The sequence below is a fragment of the Calonectris borealis genome, chromosome 4, assembly GCF_964195595.1.
Source record: "Calonectris borealis chromosome 4, bCalBor7.hap1.2, whole genome shotgun sequence".
NCBI lineage: Eukaryota > Metazoa > Chordata > Aves > Procellariiformes > Procellariidae > Calonectris > Calonectris borealis.
Genome location: NC_134315.1, coordinates 14,237,226 through 14,252,704, shown reverse-complemented (window position 1 = coordinate 14,252,704; position 15,479 = coordinate 14,237,226). Strand labels below are relative to the sequence as shown.

Genomic DNA, 15,479 nt, shown 5'->3' with positions numbered 1-15,479 from the left:
TTAGATACTGGAGAACTGCCTCTCAGCTGCCACCTGAGTGTGCCGGGCTTAAGTTTCAGCTAGGAAAAATCCACATGTACCACTGCTCCCTTGTACCTAGGGAGCCACTTTGAGCATTGATAGGTAGGAAAAAGCATCTACCATCCTCCAAACTATAGCTAATCTTCAAACACATTCAAGGTTATACCTACACTCCTCTCTGCAGGACAATCTGAAGGGACGTAAGCCTTAAAAGACCCTACTTCATTTCATTAGCCAGCAAGAGAAACCCAACCCTCTATTTTCCAATCAGTTTCCACTGCAGAATAAGAAAATTAACCCAGATCTTTTATATCCCAGCAAAACCAGAACACTATTGCCTATTCTGGGCTGAGTGGTTTGGTGGCTGCTCCATTCTGTGGAAAGAATTCTGTATTATCAGCAGGATCTGCAGCTGGAGAGTTAGGGCATCAACTGAAATGTGGATGCCTGAGGTTCAAGGTCCTGCTCCAAAGGATCTTGAGCAACATTTAAGAACTATGTTAAATATTTAGACACAATGGACAGTTCCAGCTGGAGAAACTAAAAGAGACCAATCCCAGAAAATATAGTGCTTCCCTAGACTGCAGAATTTATCAACTGAACACAGTCAGGACCCAAGCCCATCTCACACCAGGTTACCCTCACAAATTAGCTGCTTTTTCAGAGCAGGACTCCTTGCACAGTTTACAAAGAAAAACCTCGGATCATCTAAATCCAGGAAACCAAGCACGACTCAGGGTGTTGAACAGTAAACTTGCCTCCTTAGGCAAAGATAAAGGCATAGTAAAAATTAAGATCTTCTCTGTCTATTCATTATTAATCCTAGCTATCCCAGGCAGCTGCGATACTTTCTAGAGGTATGGATCCATGCATGCATTTCAGAGGGAGTCTATGCACTGAGCCAGGGCTGCTAAATGGCAGGGCAGCTGAAAGCTTGGCATTGCCTACCAAGTACCATTGCATTTCGGGAGTCAAGGCCAAAAATCCACAGCAGTTTCAGACTCACAGCATCTCATGCACTTTGTTGCTGTATCAGTTCTGATGCTTACAAGCGTTACTAGGAAATCTGCATCCGAACGAACAAAAGCAGAGAAAAACTCAACCAAAATGCTTAACAGAGAGAGCACAACTTGGTTGATTGTTGCTATTAAAAAAAATACGTGTTCATAATTTTCTGCCTTCTCCACTTAAAACAATATGCTCCTTTTGCCACTTCTGCAATGCAAATAACACTAGAACTGGAAAAGCAGACCACCGTATTAAAAAGAAAACCATATAGTCCATGGATACAAGCATTCAGAATTTTTTTCTGTTACAATAACCCGAATTACGAAAAATGTAAGTAGCCACAGATATGCAAAGAATTGGACTTCTAATCTGACGATATATCAGAAAAGGAGCTCTGAAAACAAGTAGGTAATTAATTATTTACCAGATAACCATAATTATGTTTCTGTGCATTAAATTGTAGCCTCTGGAGACCAAATTTGTTAGGTCACTAGTGAAAATGTTTAGCAGTCAAGAAAAAGGCTTTGATCCTTGTGTACACCAGAGTGCTTGTACACACTATATAACGTTGCAAAACTAGAGACCCCCATCTCCACTAAGCCAAGGTAGGACCAGTAGAGCTACATGAATAGACATCTCTGTTACTGTTTCCCAGGCTATCAGTAACATGTATTTTATGTTCTTTCATCTAAGGAATACTTTTCCAGTTCCTGTATTTTATATCCTCATAAATCAGTAGGATTTTCTGTCTAATTGTGTGAAGATTTAAGATTATATACCTTTGCTAAACTAGGGACATACGAGCAATGCATAACAATGTCGTACAAACAGAACACGCTACACTTCAGCATCAACCAACAGGGGAACTGAGAAGGAGCAGGTCCCATTAGCACTGTGTAATATGGGGCTTATTTCTGTGCCGTACAATCCTTTAGAGCATGGCTGCATGCGCCCTGATTAGGTGTGGGGAAAAAAGCTGTAATGAGCGTTCTGTCATATACGGACTCAAAAATATCCATTGTCCTCAGCATTACTTCTAGAGAGAGCATACTTGCCTTGACTATTTTGGAAGAAACTAGGATTGAACTGTTTGAAAAGCAAATACCTTCAACTTACAGTAAAGAAATTTTCTACTTATCTCATCTTAGTAAAGATAAAATGACAGAATTTCACAATTAAACACTCCTCTACTGTGGCCCCACATCTAGAGGTAATGAAGATGCTGGCTGCAGGTCAGCACCATCACAGTAGTCTATACTAACAGGCATGCAGAAAAAGTTCAATATTTAAAAAAACCAACTTTATCAGTCCATCTTCAAGGTATATGTCTGCATAGAAGGAGTGGTCATCATTGATAATTCTTCCACCTTTAATGAGTAGTCGGTCACTCTGGGGGAAAAAAAAAAGGAAGAAATGTGGGTTTGTTGAAATAAATAAACATAATAATGTATTGATTATACCAAATAGGCTTATCTTATATAGAAAGCCATTAACATCAAAGCACTTACCCTATATAAAGGTCTATGCCATAGGTTCAGGTGGGTACATAGACAGCGGAGAGGAAAACCACAGTTTCACTGAGTGTTTATTTCTGACGTTTGGAACATGAGGCCTCATGGTCATCACAGTCTTTTTTCCTCAGAGCAGAACTCATTGCACATGGAAACACTTTAAATCCCGCTACATCCCCTTTTTACCACCACCTTATTGTACAAAGGCCAAAAAGGGAAGAGAAGGCCCCAGAATAAACTGCCCAACACTGGAATGGCCGAGCTGAGCTCACCTGGGACAACCGGCACCCCTGGAAGAGTAAGAGCTTGAAAAGGGACGGGACAAGGTCAGGAGAGGCTGCTGAGCTCCGTAGCGTGGAGATTCCTGCCCAGGGAAGCTGCTTCAAGCAAGGCCAGCTCAGCAGGGTCAACCCGGCCGCTCCACCGAGGCGGCCAAGGGACACGGCCCGCAGCTTGGGCCTCCTGCACTGTGTTACAGACCGACAGCAGAAAATCTCGTTTCTAGTGGGCACGAAGAATGAATTGTTGCCTAGTTTGTGATTCTGGCAGGTCAAAGCCTGCTGATTAGTTGGGGCACTCTGTACTGAGGCCCCCGACGCCGTATCTCTCTCATGTGAATGAGGACGGGAGGGCAGTCTCCAAAGTTCGGTTTACCTGAAATACCATACGAACAGCAGAGCGAGCGACTGCCTCCTGGTATTTTCTGAAGTGCCAGAAAGCAAACATTTTTTCCCGTGAAGAACTGTTCAAATATCAAGTCTGCTGGGGCACTGTTCACAACAATCATCTGTTTCCATTTTTCTCTATTCAAATGGTTACACACTGTTCTCAAAAAATACATTTTACAGAAAGCAAATTTTACCACCGCATATTCCTGAGAACCAATATTTGAACTCCCTCATTGAAGAAATCGTACTGGAATCGCCAGCACTCTACCACCTACCCAGAGTCGGGGAAAGTCTGTAACTTCAGTACATAACGCTTCTGGAAAGACTCTGACTGTGAATGCTGGAAAACGCTAAAGCAGTCAGAACCTTCTTTTCCCATTCATATATAAAAAAAGCCATTTATCATAAACTATTTCCTTGGCTCACTAAACAATAACTCAGAATCTCCATTTTGTCCATGTTTTGTATTCCTCTCTCCAGACTCAGTTCTTGGTTTAATTACAGGATGACTCACGCATATAAACCATGCATGTCCCAAGTTCCCAGTTTAGAAAACAATTAAACAAGTTGATATGTTTCCTCATCTATAAAACCAGGACAGACCTCCTAAAAATTTATTGATTAAAAAGCGCCAAGTCAGTTAGGGGTGTTACAACAATGTAACTTTCTTCAATGTAACTTCTCAGTTACATGTAACATATTTACTTTTCAGCTTGTATTTGAACATTTTGCAGGTTCGAAGCCTCTATAGCCTTCTATATCATTCTAGAAAAGCAAAAAGGGAGAAACAGACCTTTCAAGGGGAGCAAGAAGGGGGGAAAAGGCATTTTAAATACAGCGCAGACAAAAGAGTATGTAAACAGAAGGTTTGAGGCTTTTCTCCATGTGGTGCAGCAGCGAGATGACCTTGGGGGGGAACCAAGGCCCAGAACTACAATGAAATATGTCCCCGGGACCTGCCTCAGATGTTGGTACCTCTCATTAAAGGATGGAGACGAATGCAAGTCCTCAGTCTGGAATTTGCCAGAGCAGGCCCCCTGTTTTCTCCCCAGCCTCCCTACTGTCACTTGTAATCGCAGGACTTGTGAATCAGCAACCTGAACGCTAATCAGTTATTTTGCCACGTGCTGGCAGTTGCATCTCCTCACCATGATGATTTACTACACTGACCTGCGGAGACCACCATCTTGTGAGCTCTTTTTAAGGTCATTCAATTGCCTTCCTAAACATTAATACTGTTCAATTACAAGAGGCAAGAGCTTATTGATACAGGCAGGGAACGTTACCAGAGTACTGCATCTGTCACTGCTAATGAGGCAAAAACCTACATGCTCATCAAGATGTTCTACGTTTTATTTCTTTTAAAACAGGAGAAGATGCATAATAAATAGGAACAAATGTCACAGGCCGGGAAAATAAGACAAACTAAAATAAAGCAGAAGTACAACCCCAGAAAAATAACTGTAGACATAAGGATTTTATACGTTTTTATATATAAATACACATATATGTGGCAAAACTAGGTATTAGAATTATCTGAAACTAAAAAGGATACAAATGCAGTTTCAAGAAAGCACTCAATTACATGAGTCATCCATTAAATTAAGCCTCACTTGCAGTTTATAAAGGATTACTGAATGTTTAGCTACAAAGTCTCGCCTTCTTCAGAATTTCAGAGGGTCTAAGAAATTCTGGTGAAGAAAGAAAACTGCACTTTATGGAGACTTTCAATGTTTTAATTCCTGACACCTTCCCGCTCAGAAGGAAAAAATTGTTGCAAAAGGGAGCAGGTCCTGCACCTGAGCTGGCCTGTGGCTAAGGTTGCCCCCAGCCGGGAATAGGAAGCCATGGGAGATGAGGCTGCCAAAAACCCACATCTTGATGCTCCCCAGGTAGTCTGCCAAGCCACCAGGGAAGGTGCCGTGGAGCCTTGCCCAGCTTTCATCAGGACCTGATAAATGTGGAAACATCTCTGACACACATTTCCATTCCAGCAAATCAGCAGATTCAGAAGAAAAAGTGTTTTGTTGGAACTTGTCCCAACCAGCTCGAGCTGTCAGCGTGTCTGTAGGACACGTTACAGATCGCTGCAAGCCACGAGCACAAGCAAAGCGGGGTACCTTTACACAGATGGTGCTGATGGGCACAAGCCCCAGCAGAACACTGTGCCCCAAGCAAACAGGCGCTGCCCCCTACACCCTGCTCCAGACCAGGGGTGGCTTGTCCTTAGCCAAAGCAGCAGTACCAAATGCCTGTCTGCACCTACCCATACAGATGCATTTCCATGAACACACTGGAAAAATCACACAAACATAACTGACTAGCAGGGAGGTGTGGGTTAACGTCGACAAGCGATTTGCTATATTCGTCACGAAATAAACTTTCATACAAACTCTTGGTCAGCATATGAGTATTCATTCCCCGCCATAACCTAAACATGGGCTTTGGCAACAGGCACAGCCCTGGCCTGAAGGCAAAGGGACACTGCCACCCCACACTGCTGCCATGGCCACCGACGCCTGGGCACTCCTGCACTGTTTTAAGTCCCTGGTACTCGCTGCAGTGAAATCCTGGGCAGAAATCTGGGCACACCCAGGGTCTGTGAAGTAGGTTAGCCTCCTCGGGCATGCAGCCCGGCTGTGCATGGTCAGGGGCCGTTTATTATTTACCCGGGGCCTGATGTCAGGCAGGCTGCTTGCAGTTTTCTTACCAAGTGCCAAACATCCAGAAAAACTAGGGACCAAAGTCCTCTTCTACCTGGACAATGTTCCAGGCTGGAGGACAGCCACACTCTGTAGCACCCTGGGGAAAGCAGGGAGGGTGGTGGGAGGAGTGACCTGAAGCTCATGAATTAATCACGCAGCACTGGCCCACATTTCCCCTTCCCAGCTGTAAACCCCTCCAGGCAGGACACTTTCTTTGCCTAGCTCTCAGATGTATCCTCAACCACTCGGGTGACCTTCGGGTGCTCTCGCAATGCAAACAACAAAGCGCTCATTACTCAGCTCAGGAGGTGACAATAGTGTAAGCCTTTATAGGGTGGCTGCCACCTTTCTATTCAGCTAACAGATGTCTCAGTCACTGGTGCCCTGCCTGCTGAGCCCTAAGGGCTCCATACCAAGTTTTCAATGCATTGCCTGGCACAAGAAGGTGCCAGCCCAGCTCTCCTGGGTGCAAGCCAAGGAAAACTACTGGGACCCTCTCCTCCCTCCAGCCTGCCAAGGACAGACAGCGGGAACACAGCAAAACAGAGAGGGGGTATTGAACATATAAACTGAGCAATTCATTAGGTGCCAAGATTCATGAGGAAAAATACCCTGCTCTCATTGACATGGGAGGTGCGGAAAGCGCTGCTGCAAATCCATGCCATTGCTCAGCATTCACTGCGGGGTGTGGGAGCCGAGGTGTTTCTCCTCCACCCGTTGCTGCTGCCATGATGCAACCGCATCGATGCAACGCTGTTTGCTTCCGGGTTTTGTGCCTGGCTGTGACACAGCATCAGCACAGCAACGATGCTTATCTTCTGTCTCCCTGCAGCTCCATTTTACAAGTGCTCCGGCACCTCCTGGCTCAGCTCGCTGCTGAGTATGATACAGCCATTCCTATTATTCACAGCTCTTCACCTTCAAACTCTGCGCACTGCTTTCCTGGTGATTTTTTGCTAATCACGGTCTAGCTTCTCCTGCTTAATCTGGCAGCAAAGCCACAGAGCTTAGTCTGTGACATGACAGCAATTTTCATGGCAGCAGAAGGAGATGCCACAAACTCAGCATCGTTTGCTGCAGGAGGAGGGGCCGGCTGCTCAGACACAAGGCGGTGGCTTTCGCTCCCTTACAACTATCATTTGCATTACAGTAAGAGCAACGCAAAACATCTGTAACCTGGTGACTGACACAATTTGTACAAATTGCCTGTTTTGCTGGGTTTTTTAAATCACCCTGGCTCAGCTCTTGTGAAGTGTGTCCATATTTTCGTACACTCCCAGCGGAAAAAGCCAGCAGAGACAAGCACCATCCGCATCAACCTGCCGGATGATGAGCCTGAGCCCTGCTGCGGTCCCCAAATCCGCAGTGGCCTCTACGCAATTACAAGTGAAGTCAAATTCCTTTGGTCAGTAAATTACTCAACTCTGGGTTATTTGTAAATATGATCCAAATGTTAGATTCAAATGTTAGAGCAGGAACAATTGCAAAGAAATTTAAAATTAGCCTTTTTTCATTCACCTGCTCCACTCAGAGCCAGAGGTATTTAAAAATAACACGCACAACAAAATTCAAATACATTTTTTACATATGCAGTTCTCAGTCCACTTCTGGAACTACTAAAAAACACAGTAACAGAAGAAATAAAACTGCCACCTTCTGACATAAGATTTACTAAATAAATATTATTTCAAATTGATGCAGCATCTCAAAATAAAATGCAGCACAAGTTATAGGAAACCACACACTTCTCTTCAGTATCAATACCCATGGTACTGCACCTGCAAGCACCGTTCAGAGAAAACCACACCTTTATCGTACAAGATGGAGCTTGGGGGAAAAAAAAAAAAAGAAAGAATCTGCCATTATCTATTCTAGCCATATGAAAAGATCCAAAGAGATTTCAAGAGCGGTGTTTTTATCAAATAGCAGCATCTGTCCAGATTGTAATTCTGATATATGCTATTATATTTTTCCTTTTCTTCCATGAAAGGAATGTCTATCTATTACATCTCCAGCTCTAAATCAAGTAAATGATGTCTTTTTAATTATTTACAGTTTGCTTTATAATTTAGCTACAATGAACTTCATATAACATACCCAGCACATGGGTCTAAGCGCTGCTTCATTCTCGGATTTGGACTTTTACAATTGCTGCATTGCAGCCGCTGCCAACTGAAAAAGTCTTTGCAACACTCTTAGCCACAGATTTTCCAGGCCTAAAGGAGGAGGAAACACTCAGAAGTGATTTCATCCTTTGCGTAATTCTAAGGATTTACTAGAATATACCATTGTCCTTACATCTCCAGAGCAACAATGGCTGTATTCTCTAAAATCTGGATTAGTCAATGGCCCTGAAGATGACTAAGGTTTTTATGCTAAATAGCCATTTGAAAACAGTTTAAATTCCAAATCCACCTGTATTTCCAGTTCTCTGCCTGTAGATGTGTGTGGTTTAATAGACATCGAATTAAAGGCAATAGACATACGACGGCATTAAGCTACGTTATCACACTTCCAGCCAAGGCATTCATCCTTACTTTTTTAGCATTTGAGAACCCGTTGTTGCTAAGGCTTTAAAAAGGCCACTAAGAGCTAGAAAAGACACAGAATCCCCAATTTAGAGGGAAGGTTCAAAAGCCACAGGCTGAAGTTTGCGTTCTCCTTGATTATCCAAATCTCCACAAGAAGACAATTTGCGAGGGAAGTTTCTCAAAGGTAAAAGTCTCACAGACAATGGAGGGAGACACTCAGAGCTCCTCTGTGCTTCTGTGCATTCCTCCTTGCAGAGTTATTTCCCATAATATACAAGAGATTTAAAAAAGATTTCCTTTGTAGATATATTTGGTTGTCTATTGTCAGAGCTGATCAGATTCAGACCCAGCTGTGATACAATACAGTTAAATTACCTTGCTTTTAGCAAAGTACTTACAAATAAGGAACATTTTTAAACTTAATGGCAAAAGAAGAAAGACATCCTTCCCAAGAGGAATGCTTGCTTAAAATCCTTTCATAAGGATCAAAGAGCTGTAAATGGGATTTCATGAAGTACTGTCTGCTTATAGAAGATCTGCTTTTAATCAGCACTATCCTTCCTTTTGAATTTCACGTCTAGGTTACCCTCTGTAGGAAGGAAGTTTTAGCTAGGGTGATCCCTTAATCAACTCAGGGAATTGCTTGTAAAATACCGTATCCTTGAGGCATCATTTCCGATAGGCCACTAATGAAGAATCCTGCTTTTAAGGTCCTTTTCTTAACAAATGCACTCCAGTATATGGCAATTCATTTAGGAAGGATTATGTTGATTGTAGTAATGCTGTATCTTGGTCTGTGGCCAAATATATTCATTCATCTTCATTCATTTAAAAGATCTGATGTTCTTTTGTTTCCCCTTTGGAGACTTGACTTTCTATTCAGCTAGCAATTTCACTCCTTAATCACAGAGTCTAAAAGGGTTACTCCTACAGCTACTAACTCCATGGGGATTTCTTCACTGTAAATGTCATCTTTGCTTTGCTTTTTGAAGGGAAGCACAACAAACGTCTTATTGATGACAATATTCATTGGTTTCACCTAAGTATGGGCTGGAGGGTTGAACCCTCCATTGTGTGTTGTTATAGCCATCTCTCGGGTGACACACAGGTTACATCAATTAGAGATGATCTCAAAATCTCAGCAAGCCATTCATAGGAAAGGTTAAACTTGGGAAAAAATAACAGCAATTTACAGCACGGCTGGCTGCAGTGTGCCACTGAACTGAAGATGAGTTTTATCTAAGTTCTAGCCAGAAACCTGCATCAGGTTACCGGGACACATCAGCCTTGGCACCAGTCATGGTTGAAATCCAGCTAAGACCGTAAGGAACTCCTCCTCTGACTGAGGAGGTGGATGCAAGGGAATAGTAGAAAATGTCCTTGAATATGTTAGCAATGGTAATTCATGATCGACTAAATGCAGTGGATACAAGTGCGTATTGCTTGCACTTAGACACTTGCTGTCTTGTTGCCTCTTGCTACTTTTCCTGCAAGTCATAGAAAGTTGCAACACTTGCTGCTCCTCCTCCCATGGTATCAGCACCAGTCCATGAACAACCCTTCCACAGCCTCTTAGCTCTGAGTACTGTGTACTGCTATAGCCAGCCACGTGCAAGGTGGGAACGGTGATCAGCTTTACTTAAAGAGGTTTTACACAGAGACTTTACCAAAAGTAAAGTGGGGACATTTATTATTCAGTAGGAACATAAGCAAGAGCTGAGGCCTTAAACCTCATCAGGCTACTACAGATCGAAACTTCATCTTGTGACAAGTGCATCAAGTGACAAGCAAAAGTAATCCCGAAGTATCTCTGTCCCAGGGGACAAGGCCACCATCTTTACGTGTTGCAAGATTAGAAACCTGCAAATTATTTTGCTGCTTACCTCTGTTCCATCTCTCTCATACCTACAAAAGCAGCAAGAAATTTATCCCAACTAATTCTCAGTGTCTGACTGCTTCACAAGCCAGTGGGCTCTCCTGGCTCCTGCTCCCGCAAAGCAAAATGAAGCTTCTCCTTTTACCACATGTATAAACTTGCTTATGAAAGAAATGGCAGCAAAGCAGAAAACAGACCCTGACCTCCTGTCAGGAAAGTGGTTCATTGCCAGCAGTTGCTCTTGGCACTTTTAAGAAGGAGATTCAGACTTGCTGAACAACCACCTCACTGCATCAGTTGCCTTCCCAGACAGCCACTGTCCCCTTTCCAAACCTGCCCGGCTTCCAGCAAAACGCAGCTCGTTCCCCGTGGAATGGCTATGACCCTGATGCCCTGCTGAGGGCACTGACTGACAAACTTGCTGTGGCAGTTAAAGGAATCACTGCCCCAAACCCTTTGTTCTGTCCCTCTGCCAAAGGTTTCAATCTCCATAGAAATGTGCCCAGAAGGACCTACTCTGAATGTAATTTAAGACACCAGATGGAAGTGGCTTAAACACTGTGGCCACTTTTTCTCCTGTAGAAAAAGTAAAGGAAAAGACTTATCACAGAATCATAGAAATGGCGGTTGGAAGTCCAACAACTTCTACTGAAGCAGCTAAAGCATCTCCAGAGCTGCCAAGTCCAGTGTAATATGCAATGTGAATTCGCGCATGTTCATCGACAGACAAGTGAACTGAGAGGGGCCAAGTCTATTAAACAGCTACAGATGGGAAAATGTAACTTTGAGTATTCAGCAAATATTCAAGAGTAAGAAGGAATCCAGAAGTCCCAGGCCTTGGTGTTTTAAAGCAGGACAAAAAATGCTGTCTAAATCAGTCCAAATCTTGTGCCAATAGCAGAATAATAATGTGAGACATCGCTCCCATGCCCAGCACTCAGTAAGCTTTTCAAACACTTTTGGCAAGTGACACACCAATCTCTGTGTAGCTTCATATTGTTAAGCAAAGGTGGGTGGGGAAAAAAGCATGGCCAGGGAAGATACGGAATAGATCCAAACCTAGATGAGGAATTTGGTTCCCCATTCCAGATATTCACCATGTCTTGCATCTGTAGGACATGTCCCCCCTGGTGTCCAAAGTGAATTAGCTGGCAGCTGGCAGCTCTCGCACTGCTGTTGTCTCACACCAGAACACCTCACATCACCCCAGCACTCTGCTCAGGCCAAACAGAAAGTTTCCCATCTTGACCCTCAGTAGTTAGCTTGAGACCAAAGTCTCACACAGCCAAAGTCCAGACAAATGTATTTTTTCTCTCTCAAAGTATTCTGCCATGTTCAGCTGAAGCCTACTTATTTCTCAGCTCGCTTCATGTCAATCAGTTCAAAAGGCTACAACTAAAATTATTCTCTGTGCCCACTCCTCTGAATTTCTCCAGCCTGTCTTCATTTTTCTGCATCTGCTTTTTTTCCTCATCTTGTGCCAGCTCTTCTCTTTACTTGCTAAGCTCAATAGTGAGATCCTTCCTCTGTAACACCTCAGTTTTGAGCTCTCTGAATCCCCATGCCTTACCGTCTGCCAGCTCAGGACCAGCAATTCCTTCCCCCATTCATATGCCAACCCTTGGACCATTCCCAGGAATATTATTTCTTTTTCTAAGAGATTCGGGCACCATTTGCCTCTCCCATGTCCCTCCTTGCATTTGCTTTGGTGACTAGCTATTCTCCCTTTGCTCAGTAGAGTTGTCTTCACACCTCCTCTTCACTGAGCTCACGCTGATTATGTTTTACTGGTTGCAATCGCTACTGGAACAAACAAGTCCTGTTACAGACATTTTACATGCCATGTGCTTTTTTTAAATTGTGCTCTGTATATACTGTAATTTTGAGTTCCCCTGGGCTCACACCTTGCCTGAAAAGTGCCGAGCACTACCAAAACACACAAGTCAAAATAATTTGCAACAGATCTTTCAGTGTCATCATCCCCATTGATTCCCTGTAATATGCTGCACAAGACGAGTGTAATAGCGACATTAAAAGCAATGGGGGGGGGTGTATCCTGGAAAATCTGGTCTGCATGAGAGCATGCCTGCACAACCCAAGCACAAAAGATTGCCTCCTCATGCAGAAAAACACCTCAGCAATGGATGTGGTGGCTGACTGTACTACACAGCCTGAGAAATACGCTCCTGCAGGTGCATTCTTGGCCACCCTTACATTATGCACACCCTGCTCCATCCCCAGCTAACACTCCTGAACCCGGGGAGTGAGACCCCCCAAGGACTCAATGGAGTGCAGAGGACGTGACCGAAGTGCTTACACTTACTGGTTCAGTGCATCTCTATTTTACATCCCCCAGAGACTCGTCTGGTGCTTCAAATACAGAGGTCCTTCCCACAGTAGTTACAGCAAAAGGGGCCCAGTTTCTCCAGTCTGACTCACAACTGAATGGCACCTTACACTGGAGCAGCGCTGGTGCTCAGCTAACACCAGCAAGCCTGGATGCTGCGCGGGATTCTTAAAGGGCAGCAGGAGAGTCACAAACAGGATAAATTGCAAGAAGCACGAATTTTCAGGGGCTGGAATGAAAAAAAAAGGCAGGTGAAATGAAATGAAAAAAAGCAGGTGCAGATTTGGTAAACGAGCGCAGGGAGATGCTCGGTGCCAAAAGGGGCCTGTCTGCAACACAGTGTCTCTACTGTCCTAGATACTTCCAGGAGAAAGGGGATAAGTGAAGGCAGGAATAAAGCTGCTTCGGGGGAAAGGGGTGGAGGGGGTCAGGCACTGTGGATAGTCTGACGGGATCAGGAGGGGAGGCACGGTCAGACAAAACACGAGGAGGCAATTATGCCCACGTGCACCAAGGGGAATAACCCAGGAAGGACACCACAGCGTTGCCTTCCCAAGAGTGACACCTGCTCCCACGCTGATCAGAGCTGAACCCAGACCCTGCCTCTTCCTTCACAAAGTTCCTGATGCTGCAGACCTGACACAGAGGGAAGTTTTGGCCAGGTGCTGACTGCAGGGAGCGCCTGTGGCTGGATGCTGTGGCAGGATGCTGGGTGCTGCTCTTGTGTGCTCACGACGGCTCCTGGCTTGGTACGGGAGAATCCACAGCAAAGTATCAGCACACAGGACTGTTAAAAATTAGTTTCTCGCTATTCTAATGAATCCAGGAGCTGGTGTAGCTCCAGAAAGCAGGAGAGCGTTGGGTGGGGAAATGTTAAGCACAGTAACAAATGACATTTTTATATGATTTCATCATCGCTGTATTGTTGCATAACTTTACAGAGCTATCACATTTCCTCAGAGCCCTGAAGGCTTGAAGCTCCAATGTATTTCCTTGGTGGCAGGATGAAACATCTAATTTACCATACTGGAATGGGGCTTTCAGAAGATACATGTAGACAAATCCGGTGGGCTCTTGTGGGACGGGCGGCGTGTACAAGGTATAACACAGAGGGTCTGACTTGCTTTTGCTGGAGAAGAAGGGCCAGAAGTGTAAAACATTAAAATAAAAAAAGGCAGTCCAAGTCTGATGCCTGCCAACTTCACTAATGTTAATTTATGCCTTTGATTTGGTCACAAAACTCAACACCAGCATTAATGAATATTCATTTACAGAAGCTTCAACACATCCCATTTCAAAGAGGGCAGGCTGCGGTTTGGGCTTTCTTTTTCCCAGCAATCCTCTCACCAGCACAGAGAAGGAAATTCGTGAGAAGTGAAGAAATTAAAATGAACTGTTGATTCCAAGGCAAACACTCACAATTCTTCCAGTTGCTTCTTTTACACCAAACTGGAGAGCAAACAACTAGCTGTGGGTGGGAACCTGTTACACTCCAGCTGCAAATGAAAGTCGAGCCACACACAAAGCACCTGACACTCACCCAAGGGCAGCCAGGGCCTCCCCCAGTCCAGAGGTACCCTGAGTAACTGCAAGTCACACGACGCACTGAGGACCCAGGCGAGAGGAGCCATCACTCAAAGAGCCATTGCAACACCCAAGCTCAGCTTTGGCCACCAGGCACTGCTGCCTGTTGACAGTGGAAAACTGTATAAACGCACCATTTTGGTATCATAAAACTCTGCTTTAGAAGGAGGCTGTTCCCCTCCTGACCAAATATTCAGGCTAAAGGATTTTTTTTTAAAGAATGAGAAAGCCTTGAGGTGCTTACAAGCCTTGTAACACTGGCTCAAATAATGCCTTTAACCATCAGGTTTGCTCAGGAAGTCGCCACACCCACCAGTCAGCCCAGTCCCCAGCTACTGAAACTTGCTCTGCTTCCCAGCGCCCTGACGGTGCCAGCTTTCCTGGGAAAGCTCCATAAACCCAAGCCTCTTTGAGCGCACCCCACTTCCCTGCTCATCTCTACCCTGGGTGCCACAGCAGCAGTGGCCCCGTCACCCACTGATCCGGCCCCCTGAAAGGAAAGCAGGGACCAGCTCTGGGTCTGGGTCAGCACTGGCTCTGGGGAAAATCTCTGTGTGACCAAACTCCGGGGGAGGTTTCCCCTGAAACTCCCCTCCCCACCAGCTCTGCCTATTCTTTATCCCCAGCCCTGTCGATCCGGTGTATCTAAGGGAAACAATATAGTGAACCAAAGGATCCCAGATCCTTTCTGCGAGGCGGAAAGCCCGCTCTATTGTAGTCCTGCTCAGGGATAAAAGCATCTAGCAGGAGATAGGCACAGATAGGAAGAGGATGGTTATGATTAACTCTTTGACTTCTGATCCCCACCATGTCTGATGTATTAATAGCGCACAGAGGTGTTGGTGCTGGCATCATGGCGCTCTTTGATTTTCCACGCTTCCCCCCGCCTCCGTTTCCCCACCTCCCATCTCTCCGCACCCGCAGCCCACCCTGGCCCACCGCCCCTTGCCCCCGCCGGGGGGCTGCGCTGCCCCTGCCCGCTGCCGGGGGGCGGCGGCGGCGGGGGCACGTTGTGCTGCGGCTCGTCCCCTCCCTCTTTTGTTCTGCCTCGCCCGGCGGCCGAGCCTCCCCGGGCCCTGCTCCTCGGGAGGGCGGCACCGCCGCCCCCCGCCCCCGGCCCCGCCAGCGCCGGGGCGAGCCTCGCGCCGGCCCTCCGCTCCCCGCCCCGACCCACCGCCGCCCGGCCCCAGGGTGGCGAGAGGGCACACAGCGCTGAGCCCCGGCTGTG

The 15,479-nt window shown here is 45.5% G+C and overlaps 1 protein-coding gene across 2 annotated transcripts in view; it reads right to left on the bottom strand.

Moving 5' to 3' along the window:
* CRMP1 (collapsin response mediator protein 1) overlaps window positions 1–15,479 on the bottom strand; it is a 52,307-nt gene that overhangs the window by 32,800 nt on the left and 4,028 nt on the right. For both annotated transcript variants that reach the window (XM_075148746.1, XM_075148747.1), the window contains exon 2: window positions 2,330–2,418. In XM_075148746.1, coding sequence (XP_075004847.1) covers window positions 2,330–2,418 — 89 coding nt within the window. The remainder of the gene's footprint in view (window positions 1–2,329; window positions 2,419–15,479) is intronic.